The following is a 21425-nucleotide window of genomic DNA, read 5'->3' as shown; positions in this document are numbered from 1 at the left end:
CCTCTTGTAAGGCATGAAAGTACCATCATTTCCCCATATGTATTAACCTCAAATGTGATTCAATCATCATAAATCTCATGTCCCTGAAGTCTGGATAAAGGTAGACCTTTTATACATCCACTAGGATTGAGCCCACTTGCCTTGATCTCTGCATAATAGCTCCTCTGTCCATATAGTTCAAAAGATGCCTGATTGTCACTCTCAGGGACACCCCGGGTGGAGGTTGCCCAAATGGGACCTTGCATACTTTTTCAGTCAAGAGGAGGGAAGGTAGGCTTTTCCCTACAAGCTCCTCTGCTAGCCTATTTTCCGATAATAATTCTTACAAATCCCCATCGATCTGACAACTCCAAAATTCTGATTTCTGCTCATTCCCACACTTCCCTCAACCTCTGCAGCACTGTTGCTTCTGTTATGCCATGCAGATTAGTTACTCTGTATGGAAGACCCCCGCACTTCATCCTCCAAGGTAGACATCCACTCCTCCATTGCTGTCATCTTGTCACATATTTTCAGGATATCTCCTCTCATCAGCACTAGGTCCACCCCAGCCTCCCTGATTTGTTGGTTCTACTCCTTCTGTCTGCTCCCTCTGTCTTGCCAGTTGGCCACCCCTGTTCATTTGTTTGCAGCGCACCACTCTCCTCTCTACTAGTTTGCAGCACACCACTCTCCTCTCTACTAGATTTCAAATAATGATCCATTGTATTATTCTGTTGAGGTTTATTACCCTTGTTAGCTGTCATTAAACCTTCCCCTGTTGTCAATGCACCTGCGCCAGGATTTTCTAATACTGTACTGGATGCGGAGGTAACCACGACCCAAGAGCGTTGTCCGGTACAGTCTCCTCAAGACCAAGCTCGTCCCTTCCCAGGTTTTCCTCTTCCAGTGTGAGCTTGCCACGTCGACCCGTTTGTGAACCTGGTACTAAGTTAGCTGAGCAGGTTCTCACTTCATTTAAACTGGCCTACTCATTCCCACTCAAATTGCGAGTCCCGCGACCCTTCCCACACTGAAGCCCGATGATTTCCCTGCCATCAGCTTTCCCTAAAAGGGAACCCACACCAGGGGGATTGTCTCCCTCTGATGCTCTGGTTCTTCACTCACGACTTCACCAAACATCCCTACTGTCATACCTTTCCACCTGGTCCCTGAGCCTCTGGGCTGCAACAGCTCCCTCTGGTCTGCATAGTTGTCCAAGCCAGGCCTCGTCCACTACTGCTTGCACTCATCCTCCCATCTGGGACAGTCTCTCTATGGAGTTTTCACTGGGGCAGGTGCACTCCTATACCATCTCAGCCTTTGATGCTACCATTATGTATGCCCCTATCTTGCCTCTGCTCCCAGGCCCACTTGGTATATATGAGTCTCAACCTCTACTTGGGGCACGCAACTGGGTCGCTGTGGTGCACAGACTATTCCGCCACCTTTTATGCCGGGAAGATGCCCCCTTGGGTCACCAATCGGGACATTTAAATGAATGTTGCAGGCCTGGCTTGGAGCAAAACAAAGAGGCATCTTCTCAATTTCTCAGCTGACCATGCCCCAGTGATGGTGGCTCTCTTGCAGCTTCAACCATATTGAGTTGCTTCTAGCTTAAGTCCACAGACATCTGCAGCACCAGCACACAACAACTGCAGCACCGGCACACACGGCTGCTAGATAGCCTGGAATCCCTCAAATGGGGCCCTCGTCCAGAAAAGGTCCCATGAGGTTCTCCAACATCTGACCCTCATCCGCGTGCCAGCATAGGGTGGTCCTAAAGGAAGACTCGAGCCATGGTACCCCTCTCAAGGCCTAGCAGATGATAGGGTCTCTTGCAGTGTGCAGCAGAGCTACCCATCTGAGTTCTGGTCATGGGGTTATAAAAATGTCAAGTAAGGCATGTTGGGATACTGGGATATTGTACAGTTGGTAGACGGTGCCAGGCACACACAAAACCGGTCCCTGTCATGGAGGTTGATAGTTTTGATGAAATGACTACTGCTCTACAGGAATACAGGAATACAGGGATCCGTGGTGTATAAAACTCCTACTCTGACCCACACTACTAGACCAGCAGTGATCCTATTCATAAAGGTGAAACAGGGAGAGCCAAACAGGTATACCTCCTTCACCTCTTGTGGTAATGTGGACTGAGGGAAGGCTACTATTCAGGAGGAATGTAAGGTAGCAAATAAGGATCCAAACAACTATAGTACTTCAGTATCAAAATAAAATAAATGTCCAATCAAGGTTCTGTATAATTAGCTGACTTTAATTACACTAAATATACACAAAATAAAAATCCACTGTAAGAGAAAGAGACAGAAAATGGAGACTTTAGGATGAAAGGGGCACTCTGTGGCTGAAGACAGGGGTAAACAGGTAATATTTTCATCATCAATGTTTAAGTTCAAGCAATAGGTCTTCACAAGAGAGTGGGGTCTTAAATATCACTATTGCCCTTTAAGGCAGACCAGAGGGACATAACCACTGCTTATTTAGGCTTATTTCTGGGGCTTGACAGTGTTGAGACAGGCGTCTGGGTGCTTTTCCACAGTTGAGATGAGTTGATTTGTGCTTCCAAATACATTGATTCGGCGTGCGAGCCAGGGTAGATGACTGCTTCCACAGGTTGAATTGGCATTGGGATGATTGAGGCAATTTCTTCCAATGAGTCGAATCAGCGCTGAGACAGATCGAAGAACAGTTTACGGAAGACCGAAGTCTGTAGAGTGACAGGCAGAATCCTGCACCAGCTCGAAATGACTCGAACACGGTAGGGTCGGCTGAGTGAGCAGATCAAGGTGGGAGATAGAGCCCAAATCGGTTAATCTGCTTTTCGGGTGCTTGGGTGCCCAGTCCAGGGACTACAATTTTAAGGCAAGTCCTTTTTCTGCCCTTGCGAGGCAAGAACATTGGCAGAGAGCACCTGCTGGGGCTGTCACCTCCAGTGAGGAGGATCCTTGTTACAATGTTCAGGAAATAGATAGGCCTTGTCTACACAGCAGGTTACCATAAAAATGCCCCTCAGGGATGAGTGAGGGAAGTGTATAACTCCCTCCTTCAAAGCCTCCAACTTTACATATCTGGCAGAGGGTTTTGGGAAGACTGTACCCCAATAGAGTTTCACTGCCTTATCTAGTCAGTCTAACACAGTGGATTTGTCCTTTTCAAGCATCTGTAAGGGCCTAGCCCTGGCTTCGGTGGTCAGTGTCTTTTTACTGACGATTTCTTTCCCAAAGTGCTTTATCAGCAGGAAGAAGTGTGGGATCCCTGGGAGTATCCAAGATATAGGGACCTTTCTCTGGACTATAACTCCTTTCCTGGCTTCTCTAACTCTGCTTCTCTCATCTGTCCTACATCAAAGTGTTTCTAGTTATTACTGCCATGGTGTAACATCCCTCTCACTGGCAGAGCCTAACATTTGTAAAACCGGTCCGCTCTCTGCCGCTATGGGCAGAGCCGCTCTCCTGGAAGGTGGCAAGTCTTCCCAGAGAGAACAAATGATTTGCTGGGCTGAGCCCAAATGGTCTGTTTTGGGTGAAACTCGGGCACAGCCAGTGAATACACAGAAGTCTCTGACATTACAAGTCAATAGAAAGCAAGCTAGTGATAAAATTACAGCAAATAGTCTTGGCCTGTATAATGAAGATTAGCCAGGCTTACAGCTCAGGGAGTCTTGATTCGATTACGCACATGGAGGCGAGCATTAGGCTTAAACATCTTTAATGCCACTATCCAGCAGCCATTCAAATCTTAAACTTTCATATACAAAACTCCAAGTTGGAAAACTGTCCTAGGTAGAACTCCATCATAGATGAGTACTTTCCTGTTGCAGTAGTTTTCCTTTCCAAAATCAACCAATCAGGATCTCACCACCTCCTACATGTCATGTCCTGCCTAGGTCCTTTCATTTTATTTTTAATGAACATAAACAGAACGTCTAACAGTCAACAAATCCGATAGAACAGAAGAAACGCCTAAGTTGAGCCAACTGAAACTCAGTCGTCTCATTACACCCTGGTAACCCTGCTCTGCCACACGAGAAAACATTGACGCTGTGTTGTATCCTCACCGAACAAAGCCTCACAGCATCTTCTGGTCCTGCAATAGAGAACACATTATTAGGGAGGAAAATACGCCAGTAACTAGTGTGCATGTGATGGCTCTGTGTCGCTATAACTATCATCCCCACCTCTTTGCATATTTCTTTGGGGCGGGAAAATGCTTGCCTCAGTGTCTTTAATAGAATCAAAACTCCCCTACATCGCCACTACAACCTGGCGCTTTAAGACGGGCTCGATGCGGGATGAAGTATTTGCTTCCGAACTAAGGGAGGAGATCAATGTGTTTCTCGAAACCAACATAGGATCGGTCCCCTCTGCTGCCACAATCTGGGAGTCTCTAAAATGCTTTATTAGAGGAGTTTGCCACGCCAAAGAAAATGGCATCCTCAAACTCATCAGGCGCAAACTGGCAACCAGTGAAGAGAAATTAAAACACCTTGAGCTCCAGAACACAGGCACGGTTGACCCAAGAATAGCAGTCGCTCTGAAAAAAGAACTGCAAAAATTCAATTCCACAGCAGACCGTGAGATTACATTTCTGAGTTGCAGCAGTCAAGTCCGACAATATGGTGAGGGCCAAAAAACCGGCGCTCTTCTAGCGAATCTAATCAGAGCCGACAAAAAACAGTCTCAAATCGAATGGATTCGAACCAAACAGGACGAGGCGATCCACACCGACGAAAGGATAGCAGAGGAATTCAGACTCTTCTACCAAGATCTCTACAGCGCCAAACTTAACAAAGACTCAAACGCCCAGCTAGATTATCTGGAAAATACAGAGCTATACTGGGTCGATCAACCCCTGCGTGAACCTCTGAATGAGATGATCTCACAAGAAGAGATTATAGAGGCCATAAAGACCCTCCCATGCTCCAAAGCGCCGGGCCCAGACGGCCTAACGGGAGAATTCCACAAGCATTTGCAAGCACCCTAGCTCCCCTCCTGGCGGCGGTATCCGAGGAAGCACTGGAAAAGGGGAACCTTCCACACTCCTCCTGTGAAGCCAATGTCATCCTATTACACAAACCAGGCAAACCACCAGAAGACTGCGCATCCTATCGTCCTATTTCCCTGCTTAACCTCGACAATAAAATACTCGCTAAGGTGCTTACTAAAAGGTTGATGCCACTGATGCCCGCCCTTGTGCTAGCAGACCAAGCCGGCTTTGTACCAGGCCGCAATACGACCTTCGGAATCAGGAGAATGTTCGGTATCATCGGGGCACTGGACCCCTCAAAGCAGGCAATTGCAGTTCTTCCCGATGCCGAAAAAGCATTCGATTCGGTGGAATGGCCGTTTCTGTTCACTGTACTCACCAGGATGGGACTGGGTGCCCGCTTCATCAAACTTGTTTCTCTATTATACACCAAGCCACGAGCTAATATTATTGTAGGCACAGCCAAATCAGCCCCTATAGAACTTCAGCGAGGCACGAGACAGGGCTGCCCACTATCGGCCTTAATCTTCGCCTTGGTAATGGAACCATTAGCCTCCAACCTTCGAGAACTACGTCAGCAAAGGGGACTCATCATAGGGCCACACAAGCTCATCATATCCCTCTACGCCGACGATGTGGCACTGTTTATACGCGACCCCGAGGACAATCTGAACCCTGTCATGAGGGAAGTCATTAAATTTGGAGCGGCCTCCGGATTAAAAATCAACCAATCAAAATCCATTGTATTCCCACTGACCCCAGCCACCAAGCCGTTTACAGACGACTTCCAATTCACATGGAAAACTTCCAAGGTCTGATACCTGGGGATAAATATGTCACTGAATCAGCATGAGGTGTTCCGAGATAATTACGAAGAGGTAGTCAAGTCCCTTCAAGAAAGAGTGTCACGTTGGAAGACTCTTCCACTAACTCTTTGGGGAAGGGCCTCTCTGGTCAAGATGGTGATCCTGCCAAAACTGCTATACCTATTCACCAATATCCCTTTGCTGCTGTCGCAAACCTTTCTGAAAAAACTGAAAAGCTTGCTCCTTGATCTACTTTGGGCGGGCAAGCCAGCCAGAGTGGCACACACAAAACTGACACTCCCGGTTTCAAGTGGGGGGCTGGCCCTTCCAGATCTGGAGAAATACTTTTGGGCAGCGCAAGCACAATACCTCAATCATTGGTATGCCACTCAAGTAATTCGACCTCATGTACAAGTGGAACGAGCCTTGGCAACGCCGAACCTACTGACTGCTGTCATCTTTAGCCAGATTCCCGTCCCCAACACCACGATGAATATAATACTCTCGACGTACAAAGTTTGGAAGACACTAGCCCAAACGCTCGGGGTACAAACACGATACTTTCCTCTTTTGCCCGTCAAGTTTATACCAGGTGTTCCACTGATTTCAGAGAAAGTATTTCACCAATGGGTCGAAAAACTGCACATAAAAACGCTAGGGGACCTCTTCACAGGGGATGGCTTTCTAACCCCTGATCAAGCAAAATTGAAAGGGGGCAACACGGCACTGGACGTATTCCTATACTTCAGGACTCGTTACACCCTGCAGACCCTCCTGCCCGACTTCCCGTGTCAACCACCAACCTTGCAACTGCTACATAACGTTATTCAGGCACAAGGCGAAGGTAGGCTGGTGTCGCAGATCTACAAATCCATTATCTCCAGCACGACCCCCGTCATCACACGTGCAAAATTCAGGTGGGAAAAGTCTCTGCATATATCCATTTCAGAAGAAGATTGGATCTACATCCTGAAACAGACTCAAAAAGTCGCCCTCAATTCACGCCTTAAACTTATCCACTTCAACTTCCTTCACCAAACCTATTACACACCAGAAAAAACCAAAAAACACCATCCCGGCGCATTGGCAAAATGCAATAGATGCGGGACTCTTTCAGCAGACTTTGTTCACCTCGCTTGGGAGTACCCCGAACTAACCCCTTTCTGGAACCAAGTCCTTGAGACGACAGCTGCAATTGTGGGAGAAGCGATACAACCGAATCAAACAGCAGCCTTATTGGGTATGACAAGGTTACTTTCCGCTCCAATAAGGAAACTGGCTGGGGTTCTGCTGACACTAGCTCGTAGGAGAGTTGCCATGGCCTGGGGCCGAGGTCCCCCCCCGGCAATCGCTGCCTGGTGCAAGGACATTCTCTATTGCCAGGATGTAGAAACGGACTATATTAAACAACTACCCTTACATGCTCGTCCTCCAGACATCTGGGGTCCGCTGATACTGTTCTTGATGAGTGAAGCAGAAGACCCCTCAGCAGACACCTCAGAAACGGAGGGTACACCGCGGTGAAGGCATGGACCGTGCACCTCTACTTCCTCAAACCGAGTGACTGGAAAGGTACAATAATTACCAAAGGGGACACTGAACTCAAGAGAAGGGGTGGAGGGGGGAGAGGGGCCGGAGGGAGGGATTTGGATTTTGGCGCAGAGTTTAAGTCCACCCTAATGTGGGTGTGAAGTTGTAAGCCTGGGTAATCTTCATTATATGTCAAGACCAGAGGCAAGCATTATGCTTGTTCAAAGCTCCTTACCACTGCCATTACACACGTAGACGAAAATAAAAAGGTACAAAACGTGGATTCGCTTGACCAGTCGGCTTCCCTCAGAATGTGCTGAAAAGACACTCCAACCGTAAATGCTCTGAGGACCAGGTACCCCCTGATGGAATAAGCGCCAAGAACTGAAATGTCTATTCACACTAATGCTAAAATATCTCTCACCTGCCACTGCATGAAAAGGATTCCTATGCGCAATAAGTAGCTGCAACACTCTGCGAGGCCTAACTTGTGCTGAGAATCTCTCGTATTCACCGTGCCACGCACAATTTAGAGTTGTCTTGAAAGGACAGGTAGGAAACCACGTCTGTACTCCCCTCAGTCTGTCTGGCGGTACAAAACGCCACACCGTTTGGATAGAACACCTTCCTATCAATCTCTAATGCTCTGACATCTGACACCCTCCTGCACGATACCAGGCATAGCAACATGGGCTGTTTCCCCTGGTTGTTATCCGGCCACTGAATGAATAAATCCAAAACTTTGTTGACGTCCCACAATGTGGTATACTTTGGGGCTGGTGGTCTAACCATCTTCACACCCTTCAGCAGCCTTACCACATACGAGTGTACACCTACAGGGGTGCCGTCTGCGTGCTCATGTCCGGCTGGGATGGCTGACCTATACACCCCTATAGTCTGGAATGTTTTTCATGATAGTGAAGCCAAAAAATTACAAATCTGAACTACAGGGGCAGAAACGGTCTCCCAGTGCTGCCATGCGGCGCCATAGCTCCTGAATAAAGGGAGCAGCCTGTTCCGAAAATTCCCGGCGTATTCCACCATCACCCGAAACTCTGCACGCTTGCAATTTCCAATAGGGCACTATCACTACCACCTCACCTCTCTCCCTGCGAATCTTTGCAAGGGTCCTGGCCATCATCAAAAACGGGCGAATGGCGTAGTGCGTCAAGCCGGCCCAATCATGAAAGAGCGCGTCCGTGCCCTGTCCTCCCGGGTCCAACCCCCAGCTGAAGTACCTAGGCAACTGAGCATTCAGGTGGGACATGAAAAGGTCTGTATGTAATGGACTCCACAGGTCTCAAACTCTCTGAAAGGTCCTCCTGTGTAGTTTCCAGGTACTGGAGTCCCACAGATAACGTGAGTTCCAGTCCACAACTATGTTCTGTGTTCCTGGCAAATATTCTGCCGTGATCAAGATCTGCTTGTCTAGGCAATAGTGCCAAAAGTCCACTGCTCGCTCTACCAACATTCTGGATCTGCCCACCACCAGTGATTGAAGTAGCAAACTGCTGATATGGTGTCCATCCTGAGGAGGATGCAACAATTTGCTCTGTCAGCGACCATCTACCACCGGCATTTAACTCTGCCTGCGACCATCTTCCACCGGTCTGTTACTGACCGCACTGTGCGCCCCAAAATGATCTGTTGGCTTCTGACTCTTTTATCAGGTTTGCAGCATCATCAAAGATAGCGCATCCATACCATGCTTCCATGTTGTGGATCCATCATCTCAACTCTGCTTTGGCCTCCTCATCTAGGGGAATTAGCTTGTTGTGATATCTTAACCCCACTCTGCAGGTGTTTGATCTTCAGTCTCTGTAGCGCCCTGTAGTGCAGCGGTACCAGGAAAATCCCTTGTATGGAGGACACTACCAGATTCTGAAGCGATATAACCTGCTTCCTGAGCACCCATCTCAACTCCTTCTTGATCGCTCTCAGTTTGGGAGCCGAAATTTCCATTGTCACTTTCAAGTCTATGACAAAACCTAGGAATTCCATGCATCTGCTGGGGATGAGATCTGACTTTTCCCTGTTTATTAGGAATCCTAGCGATGTAAGCAAGGCACTTGCCCTTTCTTTCTGTTCTAGTAACTGGTCTCTGTCTTGCGCTAGGAAAAGAATGTCGTCCAGATACATGATCATTCTCACGCCCCTCTCCCGAATCGCCGCTGCAACGGGCCTCATCAGTTTGGTAAAGGTCCAAGGAGCTGAAGACAGCCCGAAAGGTAGGCATTTGAATTGCCACACTTGTCCCTTCCAAAGAAAACACAAAAATGGACGATGCTCTTGTGCGACTGGAATGGCGGGATAAGCATCCTTGAGATCCATTGTCACCAGCCAGTCCCCTTTCCTGAGTACGGCCCGCAGGAGATAAATCCCCTCCATCTTGAAATGCTGGTATAACAGCCAACTGTTGAGGCCTTTGAGGTTGATCCCCGGCCTCATCTTCCCTTTAGAGTGAACCAGGAAGAAATTGCTGTAGAATTCTCCCTGCTGGGGGAAACCTCTCTCTATATTGCCTTTCAATCTGAGTTGCTCTAGCTACGCTTCTAGCAAATGCGCTTCTGCTTGAGAAGACCGCACTGACTGATGGATCTGCACCTGCACTGGATCCCCTACGAACTCCAGCCTGAACCCTGCTACAGTCTGTAAAACCCAAGCATTGATTGATAGTTTGCATCAGTTTTCTAAGTGCTGGCATGTCCTGCCTCTCACTGGAGGGTATTCGGGATGAGCAGCCTCTACCTCTGCGACCTCTTCCACAGGAAGGGAAAAAGGTATCTTGGTGCCTTATATCCCAATACTGGGCCCTTGGCTAGTGAGGTCGTCTTTGCGATTGAAACTGACCAGTCGCATAACCCCTGTAGCGACTTCCGGCAAAAACACGACTGCGGAATATCTTCTGAATAGAAGAATGTGCTTTGTCAAGTGCTGTAAATGCCTCGGCAAATGTATTAATTTCTTTAGCGAATGTCTCTCCAAACATTAGGCATTGTGCTGAGTCGTCTGCCTCATAGGATGCCCAATCCCCTAACTTGTTATCTATTTTCAGCAGCATGTTACTCCTTTTCTCTGCCGTCAAGGCACATTTCGCATTGCCCAGCATGCAAACTGCCCTTTGTGCCCAGTTGGCGAGTTTCTGAGTGTCAATAGGTTCACCCGTATTTTTTGCTTTCTCTACAAGATGCATCATTTTTGCAATGGATCCGGCCAGATCCAGGACCTTGTCATGACACCCTTTCCATGTTCTGTCCATGCCCTTCCAGACTTCTTGGTAATGAAACTGTACATTCTCTGGCTCAGCTCTGGCATCTCAGCTACTTTACCTGGCAGCTCGGGTCTCGAGCACACTGCCTTAATGCGGTAACGCGCTTCTTCATCCAACGGTTTACAAGCGCGTTGGGCCATATATGCAGTCACTTAGATAAGGACAATCATTCGGTCGATCTGGGGTGCCTAATTGCATCTGGATCAAACATGGTGGAGATCTCCTGCGGCTCTTTGTGTTTTCTAGGCCTTTTGGTGGGTCCTGATCCTGATGCCTCAATATTTACTGTCAACTGGTCATAGTCAGGATCTACGGCCTCATCCCTATATTTTGCACCCCTGGGGTAAGGTGTAAGAGGCTGGGATTAGCCGGATTTTGTAAGGATGCATCACTGAGCTTCTAAAAACCATTGGCAGCCTCCTGGGGCTTCTCTCTTATCCCCTTATCTTGACCCGGGGGAAAAGAAGAGGCCTTCCTCTTCCGGGTCGGCTGACTACCCTGTCGGTCAACCCGTTCTTGGGGGTGTAGATCAGATGGTCCCCCACTTGGACCAGCCTCTCTCGTTCTTTGCCCAACTTGTGTGTGACCTGGCTTTTCTTGCCCATAAGCGTTTCTAGGGCCTCCACCCTGTCTTGTAGGGGCTTCACCCCCTGTGACACCACTAGAACTAGTGAATCCCAGTACTCTTTTAAAGCTGAGAGTAAGATCTGTGTCTTCCTCAGTCATAATCCCCTCATTGTCTTCTGGGGCCATGAGCTCCACTTCACACTCCTCCTGGCTGTCTACGCCCTGGCTCCCTTCACTCCAGGAGTCCTCCAGCTATATGCCAGGCACATTTTTTTTTGTTTTGTTTTGTTTTTGTTTTATCTTATGCAATGTCCTTCTCCAAGGCTCTGATAAACAAGCTCTGATGGCCCTTGGGTAGCGAGAGACTGCTCCACCAACGATCTGCTGAGCTTGCTCGTACTGCGGCTCGAAACTGCGATGCTTTTGCTGGTTTGCATGGGCAAAAGTGAAAGGAGTGGGACCTTTCCTCTAAACATGCATATGACTCCCGGGCCGTGTCATCCTACTGAAGAACCGCACTTGATATGCGCTAATTACCAATGGGCGAGCCGGCATCCCCACGTGGGCCTGTTTGCTTGCGGACCCTGTTTGCATTTCCGGTTCCCTGCTGAACGCACTGTCAATAATGCGATGCGTGCATGTGCTGCAGCCGCTCTGCAGCATTAACGATCATAAAGAAAACACTTGCACCACTGCAAATACCATGTTAAAGTTGCTATGGAAGCGGCCGGTGTGCACGTATATCCAAAAATGACATGTAAGAAGCAGCTACATCTAGTAGCTAATCTCCTACTCAATCACAAAATTCTTGAGTACATAGTCCAAGAAGCTGTAGCACGCACACATAGCTAAAACATGGAAGAATAACCCAATGCAGCCATTAAAATTCCTAAGCAATGTCAAAGTGCTTATTAAAACTATTCCTCACTGAGCTGAAATTAAGGTACTTATCTGCTTGGGAGGAGCAAAAAGAAGAGGAAAGGACCTAGCCAGGGCACAGCATGTAGGAGGTGGAGAGGTCCTGATTGGTTGATTTGGGAAAAGAAAACTACTGGAACAGGAAAGGATTCATGGGAGATGGAGTTCTTCCTAGGGCAGTTTTCCAACTTGTTTTTTTGTAAAAACAAAAATAAGAGTTATAGATATGAAATGCTAAGATTTGTAGGGCTGCAGGAGTGTGGCATTAAAGAAGTTGAAGCATAATGCTTGCCTCTGCTCTCAACAAAAAATTGTAAATTCCCAGAGGCCATCCTGTAAAAACTAGACATGGCTTATATGTATTTGTTAATCTGCCACTAGAGCCTGGAAGCACACAATTATATACTTTGGATCAGGGCTGCCAATTGTTAAAGGCAGTCGCTGGCGGTAGCAACTTTGGACTCCATCATGCTATTTACAGGAATGCACATGTTACTATATAACTGAGTAACTGCCACGTTACAAAATTACAAGACAGCTGCTGAGGGGTGACAGCAGATGGTCTCAGCAGAGTTACATGTTTGCACTATACTTGTGAGCATGGAGCATCATAAAAGTGAGGTACGATGAGAAGATCTCACTTTCAGAGACAGAATTACCAGCATCAATTTATAGTAAAAATCATAAAGCTCAGGCTAGAATGGCCTCACAGATGCCATTCTGTCACAGTACCTCATATGTAGTGAGAAGAGAGTACGGGAGGTAATGAATCTGCTTCCTTTGCGAGAATAGCACGATGATCTGTTCTATGTTTGGGGATGAAAGACATTTACTCTCATCATCACGTGTTGTGTCTTCAGTCTACTGTAAAACTCACTGTGTGCTACTACCCATACTCCTTGGGGTTAAGTGGCCATTTACAGAAAAAGTGCGCTACTTAGAGAACATGTGTCGAGGCTAGGGTGGCCAACATTTTGATATCATTTTGTGGGACACTTGCCCACAAGGCAGTGATGACTTCACTGCATCATTCACGTTTGGCCGGCCTCATTTGTAATTTAAATTTGTTAATGGCTCTTAACACCTGACTTAATTGCAATGCAAATGGTTTGTCCTTGGGAGGTGATTGTCACGTTTTTTAACTGCAAACATGGCCATCATGACCCCAGGAACAAAGCATTAGCATTATCATTGCAATGAAGACAGGTGTCAGAGCGTTAGCAGCTCGACCTGCAGGCTCAAAAGGAGTTGGGCTGCGGAGCTTCCCAGAGAAAGAAAGCAGCAGGCGGCAGCGCCACGCTGTGTAGACGGCCACTTTTTTTCAGAGTGGCTGTGCTGGACGCAGGATGTCCCGACTTGCTGCCACCCGAGAGTCACATTCCAGGGAACAAAGCAAGTCGGGACAACCTGCGTCCCGCACAGCCACTCTACAAACTGCGGGACGGAGTCCCCAATTACGGGACAATCCCGCAAAATACAGGACAGTTGGCCACCCTAGACTCGGGGACCGAGAATAGCTGTAGAGCAGCTACCACTCTTGTGTTTTTCACTCTAGAGTGCACATGCTACATGTTTCATAATTAATGTGTTAGACTTCCCTACGCTGCCTTCATTGTTTGCTGTCTTTCAATATTACACCTTCTTTTGGAATAAAATCCATTTACATTTTCAATACTTATGGTGAGGTGTAGAAATGTAGAAGTCTCCCTCAAATTCTCTATCTTTGGATCTGTACGTTTAACGTCGTCAAATCCACCAGCATTCAAGAGCTGTTCCCTTCTTTAATTTTCCGCCAAGGCAAAACGCAGAGAATAACAATATTTAGTTTGCCACGGCTGCAGTAAAGCCTCTTGTGGAAAGAGCACAAGATCTCCTTGCAAATCGTATGCCCTTTCACAAGCCCCGCACGCGCTGGTGATATTAACTTTACCTTGCCATGGTTGTTTTTCCAGAACCCGGAAGTCCTCGTATGAGATACAAGTGCTTTGTGAATCTGCGTATGGGCGGCTGTGCAGCTACCGGTTGTGCTCTACCCCTTCCTCTGGAGTTCCTGGCCCGGGTGGCCCCCCTGCTTCCCCCTCTTGGCGGGTGCTGGCCTCGACCATGTAAACTCCAACCAGCGAAGGCCTGCAGCAGGTTCTCCCCCATCTCGAGGGATGGTAGAGCGGTGTCCCTGAGTGCTGGCTGCGGCCACTCGAGCCACACATTCCCAGTGTCACTTATCTCAAAACACACACAGAAACGAAACCAGAGTGGGCGGAGCAAGCTGTCTCCAGTCTGTGGCGCCCAGCAGGGGGATAAACGCATACTAACAGGAATATTTACAATGCAAACGGACAGTATTCAGATAGTAGAAATGTTGCTTTTCTACCTCCCTGTTCCTCAATAGGCCAACGAAATTTATTTCGGAAACGCTTTCTCCTGGGACCGTATTTTCCCCTGCTTGCCACTCCCCGAAATTACTTTTGCAGGTTTTTTTCAACACGTTTGTTATCACTCATTAATGTGTATTTTTAGATTATTCGATTTGTCACAAAAAAAGGTCCTGCTACTTTCCACGGTGCGCGCAATTCCATATGGTCTCATTCGCAACCACAAATTGCCCACCCCTGCCCCAATCTACTTTTTTGGCAACATTAGTGGTAGATGACATTTTAACACGTAAAAAAAAACAGATTTATTAGAGCCCTGTCCAGGCGCTCTGGGGCAAAATAAATGCAGACCTCCTAATGTGCACATGTATTACACCAACAAATGACTTCACAGAAAAGGACATCACAAGGAGCATCATCAGTCTTTGATACTTGGAAGCGACTTTAGAATAAATTGCCATAAGTAAGCCAAGTGGCATCTAACTTTCTGGTGCAAACTACCTAAATTGCACTATTGTTATGTATGGAGCAATTCTATAGTCAGGCTTTAAAAAAAAAAATAGCATGATATATTAACATAAACTCTGATGTCAATCACAGAGCTGCAGATAAGACACAGTTGTGATTAAATGATCTGCCCAGGATCACACACATTGGTTAAATGGTGAAACCGGGATGTGGACAATTTAAGCAACTGAGCACATCTTCACAGGTTTAGTTGATATAGATATTTATTAAGGTTTGTCTTTGCATTTAATGTGCTTAAATAATACTTTATTTATAGCAATGCCTTGGAAGCAAAGCACATTACTTTAGAAACTACCCTTTCATAATTAACTTTATACTATTTACATCATCATAGAAATATGTTGAGCAATAAGAAGATGGCTTTAGTTTTATTCTTCCCATCCTGCATGCAAATTCACAATAGCATCGTGCAGATTAATGTTAGCCTAACAAATACCCCTTGGGTAAAGCCATAATCATTATTTCATAAAGCCTGTAGCATTATGCACCCTTTTCACTGCTGATCACTCCCTCCCATGCACATTTCTCAAGGGGCAAAAGTCCCTGATAATAGCCCCCTGTCCCCCTCCCTCCCATCAGTGCCTAATGGCTCACATTAGCTCACCCAGATCCGTGGGACATTGTCCCAGCAGCGGGACACCTCTCCTGTTTGGAAAGGGTAAGGTGTCTTGCTGCCAGGATAATGAGCGTGCTGAGGAATTGCTCAGCACACACATTATCCTCCCAGCGGGACACCTTTCCCGTTGGGCACCCTCATTGAGGTACCCAATGGGAGAGGTGTCGCACTGACAAAAGTCCTGGTCAGGCTCTCAAAAAAGCCTGTGGTGGGTGGGGGGGGGCAGCTTGCCCCACCTGCCCCCCGTTCGGTACGCCATTGCCTATAGCTATTGGAGACCTGCCTACATTTGCAAATCAAAAACCCTCAGATTTCTGTTGTTTGCGGCGCACTCTTAACACTGCTCCTACCTTTTAAATATTCTGCCAGGGTAAAAAAGTGTGTATAATATATATATATATATATATTCAGTGAAAAAACTTTGTTAAAGGGACGTTGTGGTTCCAAGTAAAACCGAAAAACCCTTGAAATTCGCCAGTTATGGTAAGCTAAGCAACCATAACTCGCGCCACCACCGTGCACTGCTAAGACTAACACCCACGAGTCGGCATGAGTCTTGGGTGTGGCGGTTATTTACCATTCGTGGGAATGGTCCTAAGGCTCGTGCGAACCAAGTCACCTGCAAAGAGTGCAAAATGGTACTCAGTCGCGGGAGGCTTGGTTCGTACAGCTTTGGGACCACTACCATGAAGCGACACATAAAGTCATTCCACACTGGGGCCATTCGCAAGGTTGTACCTTGCGAGGAGCGTAGCAAGTTGACTTCCTCTACTTCATCCTCTGTTTCTGATCCTGTCACCACAAGGAACACTCCTGTGGGACAGCGTATTCCTCAAGCTGCCTCACAGGCCATACACAATGCTGATGACTCTTACCTTTCGAGGGTCACAGTTGTGTGTATGTACTGCGACGCAGTACTCTACAGGGGGGAGTGACTTCGAAGTTCTTTTGAGACTATCGTCTGAGAGCATGAGAAGATCTGCTCACTACCCAAATAAAACCCACTCTACATCTTCCTCTCTCAGCTCGCCCTTTCTTATCCCCGTGGTTGGTGTCCTCCCTTACCCTCCTTTCCCCTCCTCTCCTAGTGTGTCTCGTATGAAAAACCAAAATAAATATAAAACAACAAAAAAAAAATAAGGCTCTTTTCAGAGCCGCCTTTCACAGTTAAAAAATAGAAGTGAAAATAAATGAAGCAGGGCCCTGTGTATTTTTTAGAAGTCCGCGGACAGTCCGCGGACATCTAAAATTTTGGGGTGCTGCCCTATCATAACCATTGCAATTGTCTCTGGGAGGAAGTGGTGGCTCTGAAAAGAGCCTTTTGGGGGTGTTTGTGTTTGAAAAATGTGAAATACTCAACACCTACTACAAAATGGATGCTGTAATTCTAAAAAAGGTTGCAATGCATTTTGTACATTTCTCAGAAAAATCTGATTGCCAGCATAAGTAAGATGGACTCCATCTCTGTGAAAAATGTATGTACTACGAAACATAATATTTTCATTGTGAAAAGAGGACATGCCAAAATCTCTTAGAAAGGCACAAACAGCCTTATTGACATTGCGCCTTGCTTTCTCCATTTGTGGACCAAATGAAGAAGAACGAAGCCACATTTGTCTCTGCGCAATCCGTGAAAAAATTACTTGAGAATTTGGAAACATGTCCATGACCTTCCCAAGTCCTTCTTTCATTGCAAATTGCAAAGCAAATCCAGACACATGTCCTAAACTGTTCCCTCCACAATGAATTGTAATTATATCTGGATGTTGCTCTGTCTCCAAAGTAGCACAGAGAGGTAGCAAGTCCAACCACTTCATTCCACGTACTCCATGCCAGTGTACTTCCACATGTGGGAATCCAAGATCTACAGCTACTCCACAGTTTTCTGCATGCACCTTCAACCAATGTATCCACGAGACTCCCAAAATCCAAACAATCTGTTTTCTGAAACATACAGCCATAGCTATCTGTTCTTCTCTCAGCAAAAAGAGTATCTGAGAAACTCTCTCCTGGCACAACACACCCACTAAACTTTCCTGACCAATCCCTTTCTCTGCTCATTCTCATTTGCATGGCTCTCCAACCCAAAATCCCCGGATGTAACACCTGATGTCCGCGGACTACCACCATGTCCGCTGACATATCGTAACATGGACAACCCTTCTACCATTTCCACTTCACTCTCTGTGCCATTCGCTCATTGGATGTAGCTAAGAAGTCACATGACCATCCACCAATCACATAGAAGACCTCTACATCTAACTGCATCATCATAGATCAGCACTGTTAATCTCTCTGAGTACAAGTGTTATTTCATTGGAAGGCACCTTCTACAAGAAATACTGTACAAGTCTCCAAGATTTCTTCTTGCAGCTCCATGCATATCTATATGCATGAACACAAACTACAGGTATGCATATTTTCTGTAAAGTACATGTACAATTCTTCTAGTTTCATATAAACAGATTAACTGTCCATGTCCGCTGACATATCGTAACATGGACAACCCTTCTACCATTTCCACTTCACTCTCTGTGCCATTCGCTCATTGGATGTAGCTAAGAAGTCACATGACCATCCACCAATCACATAGAAGACCTCTACATCTAACTGCATCATCATAGATCAGCACTGTTAATCTCTCTGAGTACAAGTGTTATTTCATTGGAAGGCACCTTCTACAAGAAATACTGTACAAGTCTCCAAGATTTCTACTTGCAGCTCCATGCATATCTATATGCATGAACACAAACTACAGGTATGCATATTTTCTGTAAAGTACATGTACAATTCTTCTAGTTTCATATAAACAGATTAACTGACTTTTAGCTTCTATAATCTGTAAAATGAACTTAATGTCTTTTTTTCCATCTCCTAAAATCAACTGTCACTTACAAACCTTTATACTATTTAATTTCTTTTTACACACACATATTCAAAGCATGTTGAACTAACATATTTTAAATAAAAGTAGTGATTTACCATTAAATCTAAAAGAAAATGTGCACACTCTAGGAGTGCAACGTCCAATGGAGCAATCTTTAATTATCTTAGTAAATGGAGTACCTACAAAAGACAAACAAATATCGCAACTGCTGGTAGATTTACATAAAGTTAGATAAGCTTTGCAATATCTAAAAGAGAATAATGAATACTACAAAGAAATGAATATTGAAGAAAACTTGAAGGATACAACTGAAATAATTCAATAAACGAAATGTCAACAGAAAGAACTTCTTAAATATCTGCAGAGGTGAATGGAGTCACACTACAAGCACAGAACCATACTTTAATGAAGAAGCGTACAAACAAAAGCAAACAAATACAATTGCCATACATAGCAGTGGTCGAAGTTATGAAAAAGTTCATAATACCATAATGGAACAAGAAATACTGCTTACAAAAATATGCCCTGAAAACGTAGAATTACCTCTCCATTCAACTGAATCAGAACGTCAAGTATACAAATGGCCATGCACGTCAATGTGTAACATTCCCAAAAAATGTTTCCAGTCTTTTACGCCAATTCCTCAATCAATATGTCAAAGGCAAAGACAAAATCAAAATTAAACTACTGCAAAATATGGATACCTGCCCAGTGCGCAAGTACACAGTACTACAAGGACATTCATTGGCTTGCATTACAGGACCTACTTGCAAAACCACCTTCCATGATATCAAAAGGATATCAACACATCATTCAACTATAAGAAATCTAGTCTATAAACTGTACTATGCTAAAAGTCCTGCTTTAGCACTAGCCAATTTAAATAACATTCTTCTACATGGTACAGCAAAAGACCTACTTGAAGAAATCGACCATATCCAGAAAAAACATTTTGGAAGTGAAAGCCACTTACAGAATGAAATAGCTTTAAAGCAAATTAGCAACAATTCTATGCATGGCAACCTTTTACTACACACATACAAAAAAGAAATACTAACATTTAAAAGTACATCAGCTGAAGTACCAAACCATGTGTGTGTATGTTGCCGCAGAACTTTTTATAAAAGTAACACAAAAACTGTACACCTATCATAAAGAATAGAAGACAATGAAGATTCTAAATGGTTTGAATTAGCTCTCTACCTTATAGCAGAAAACAAATACGAAATAACTGACCCCTTAATACTTTGCAGTTACTGCACTACAAAACTTGACAACAACCAAACTCCTTCACGTGCTATCACAAATAATTTGGAATTATATCCACTACCAAAACCCCTAGAACAACTTAATTTATATGAGAGCATCAGAATTCAAACAGTGCACCCATTTCAAGCAATAATATGCCTTCAACCAAAAACAGCAAAATTACCTCCCTCTGAATTAGTGAAAGGTATTCGTGGAAAAGTAGTGATTTACCATTAAATCTAAAAGAAAATGTGCACACTCTAGGAGTGCAACGTCCAATGGAGCAATCTTTAATTATCTTAGTAAATGGAGTACCTACAAAAGACAAACAAATATCGCAACAGCTGGTAGATTTACATAAAGTTAGACAAGCTTTGCAATATCTAAAAGAGAATAATGAATACTACAAATAAATGAATATTGAAGAAAACTTGAAGGATACAACTGAAATAATTCAAGAGACACAAGAAGCTGGTCAATATGAGCTCCTAGATCCTGCTACAATATCAACTACGTTAGACCATTATACAATTCATCCATTGCACTCTAATGACACCATATAAGATGCACTAGAAACGTACCAAATGCGTCAAACAAAAGGATCACCAATCAGCATATGGGAAAAAAGTATAGAAGCATGTGCATTTCCTCTACTCTTTCCTACTGGCAAAGGAGGAAGGTACGATGATAGACCTATTCAAATATCAGCATCAGAATACCGCTCATTACGGATGTATTCTGAAGATCCCAGATTTAGACAAAATGTGGAATACATATTCCACCTACTCTTTGAAAGTGAACTACAACTTTATGTTACGGAGTTGCACACACATTAAAATCAGGATCTCACTTTCAAAATATGTCAGCTACACAATTATTACAAAAAGTGCAACAAAAAGATGAGGTTTTACAATCAAATATTACAAATCTATTAGCAAATATGCGTGGTACTAAAGAGTACTGGTTTCGACGTCATGGAGATGTACGTTGTATGATTAGAAACCTTGGCCCACCCACTTGGTTTGTTACATTAAGTTGTGCAGAATATGCATGGGAAGATTTACATGATTTCCTACGCATATCAAACAAAAACAAAACAAACATAGATATACTAACACCTGGAGAACTTTGTTCTCTGGATCCTGTTAATCTTTCAAGATATTTTCACCATCACTTCATTGCCATGCTACACTTTATTTGTAATAAAACTGCTCCTTCCCTTGGAGAAGTGCAACACTTCTTTTGGAGAAAAGAATACCAAGCCAGAGGAGCACCACGTAGCCACATGCTTTTATGGATTAAAGATGCTCCTAAATTTGGTCAAGACAGTGATGCCACTGTTTTACAGTTTATTGAAAAATATGTCACTTGTGAAATTCCATCAGAAGCCACAAATAGTGATCTTCATGTCCAAATTTTACAATTTCAAAGACACAAATGTGGCAAATATTGTCGTCACAAATACAAAAACAAAGGGAAATAGTACACCAAATGCTGCTTTGGTTTCCCTAGACCGGTTACAAATACAGGTTAAGTGAACAACCTCATGTCTTCAGTTAGACACAGTGTTAAAGGTAAGTCACCTAAATACATTGCAGACAATTCCACTGCAGTTGCACGATATGTTACAGCATACTTAACCAAAGAGAAAAAACAGAGCTCCAAGACCTCTGGAATGACCTGTCATCAGACA

General features: G+C 45.0%; 1 protein-coding gene across 1 annotated transcript in view; it reads right to left on the bottom strand.

Moving 5' to 3' along the window:
• Positions 1-14330, bottom strand: part of N4BP2L1 (NEDD4 binding protein 2 like 1) — a 299334-nt gene extending 285004 nt beyond the window's left edge. Inside the window, exon 1 of the mRNA XM_069639264.1 lies at positions 14012-14330. Within this exon, the coding sequence (XP_069495365.1) occupies positions 14012-14229 (218 nt within the window). The 5' untranslated portion in view covers positions 14230-14330. The remainder of the gene's footprint in view (positions 1-14011) is intronic.
• Positions 14331-21425: the final 7095 nt, after the last annotated feature.

Source organism: Ambystoma mexicanum, chromosome 7q (assembly GCF_040938575.1).
Source record: "Ambystoma mexicanum isolate Mex_15411 chromosome 7q, UKY_AmexF1_1, whole genome shotgun sequence".
Classification (NCBI taxonomy): domain Eukaryota; kingdom Metazoa; phylum Chordata; class Amphibia; order Caudata; family Ambystomatidae; genus Ambystoma; species Ambystoma mexicanum.
Note: the sequence above shows the minus strand (reverse complement) of the source record. Positions and strands in the feature narration are given on the sequence as shown.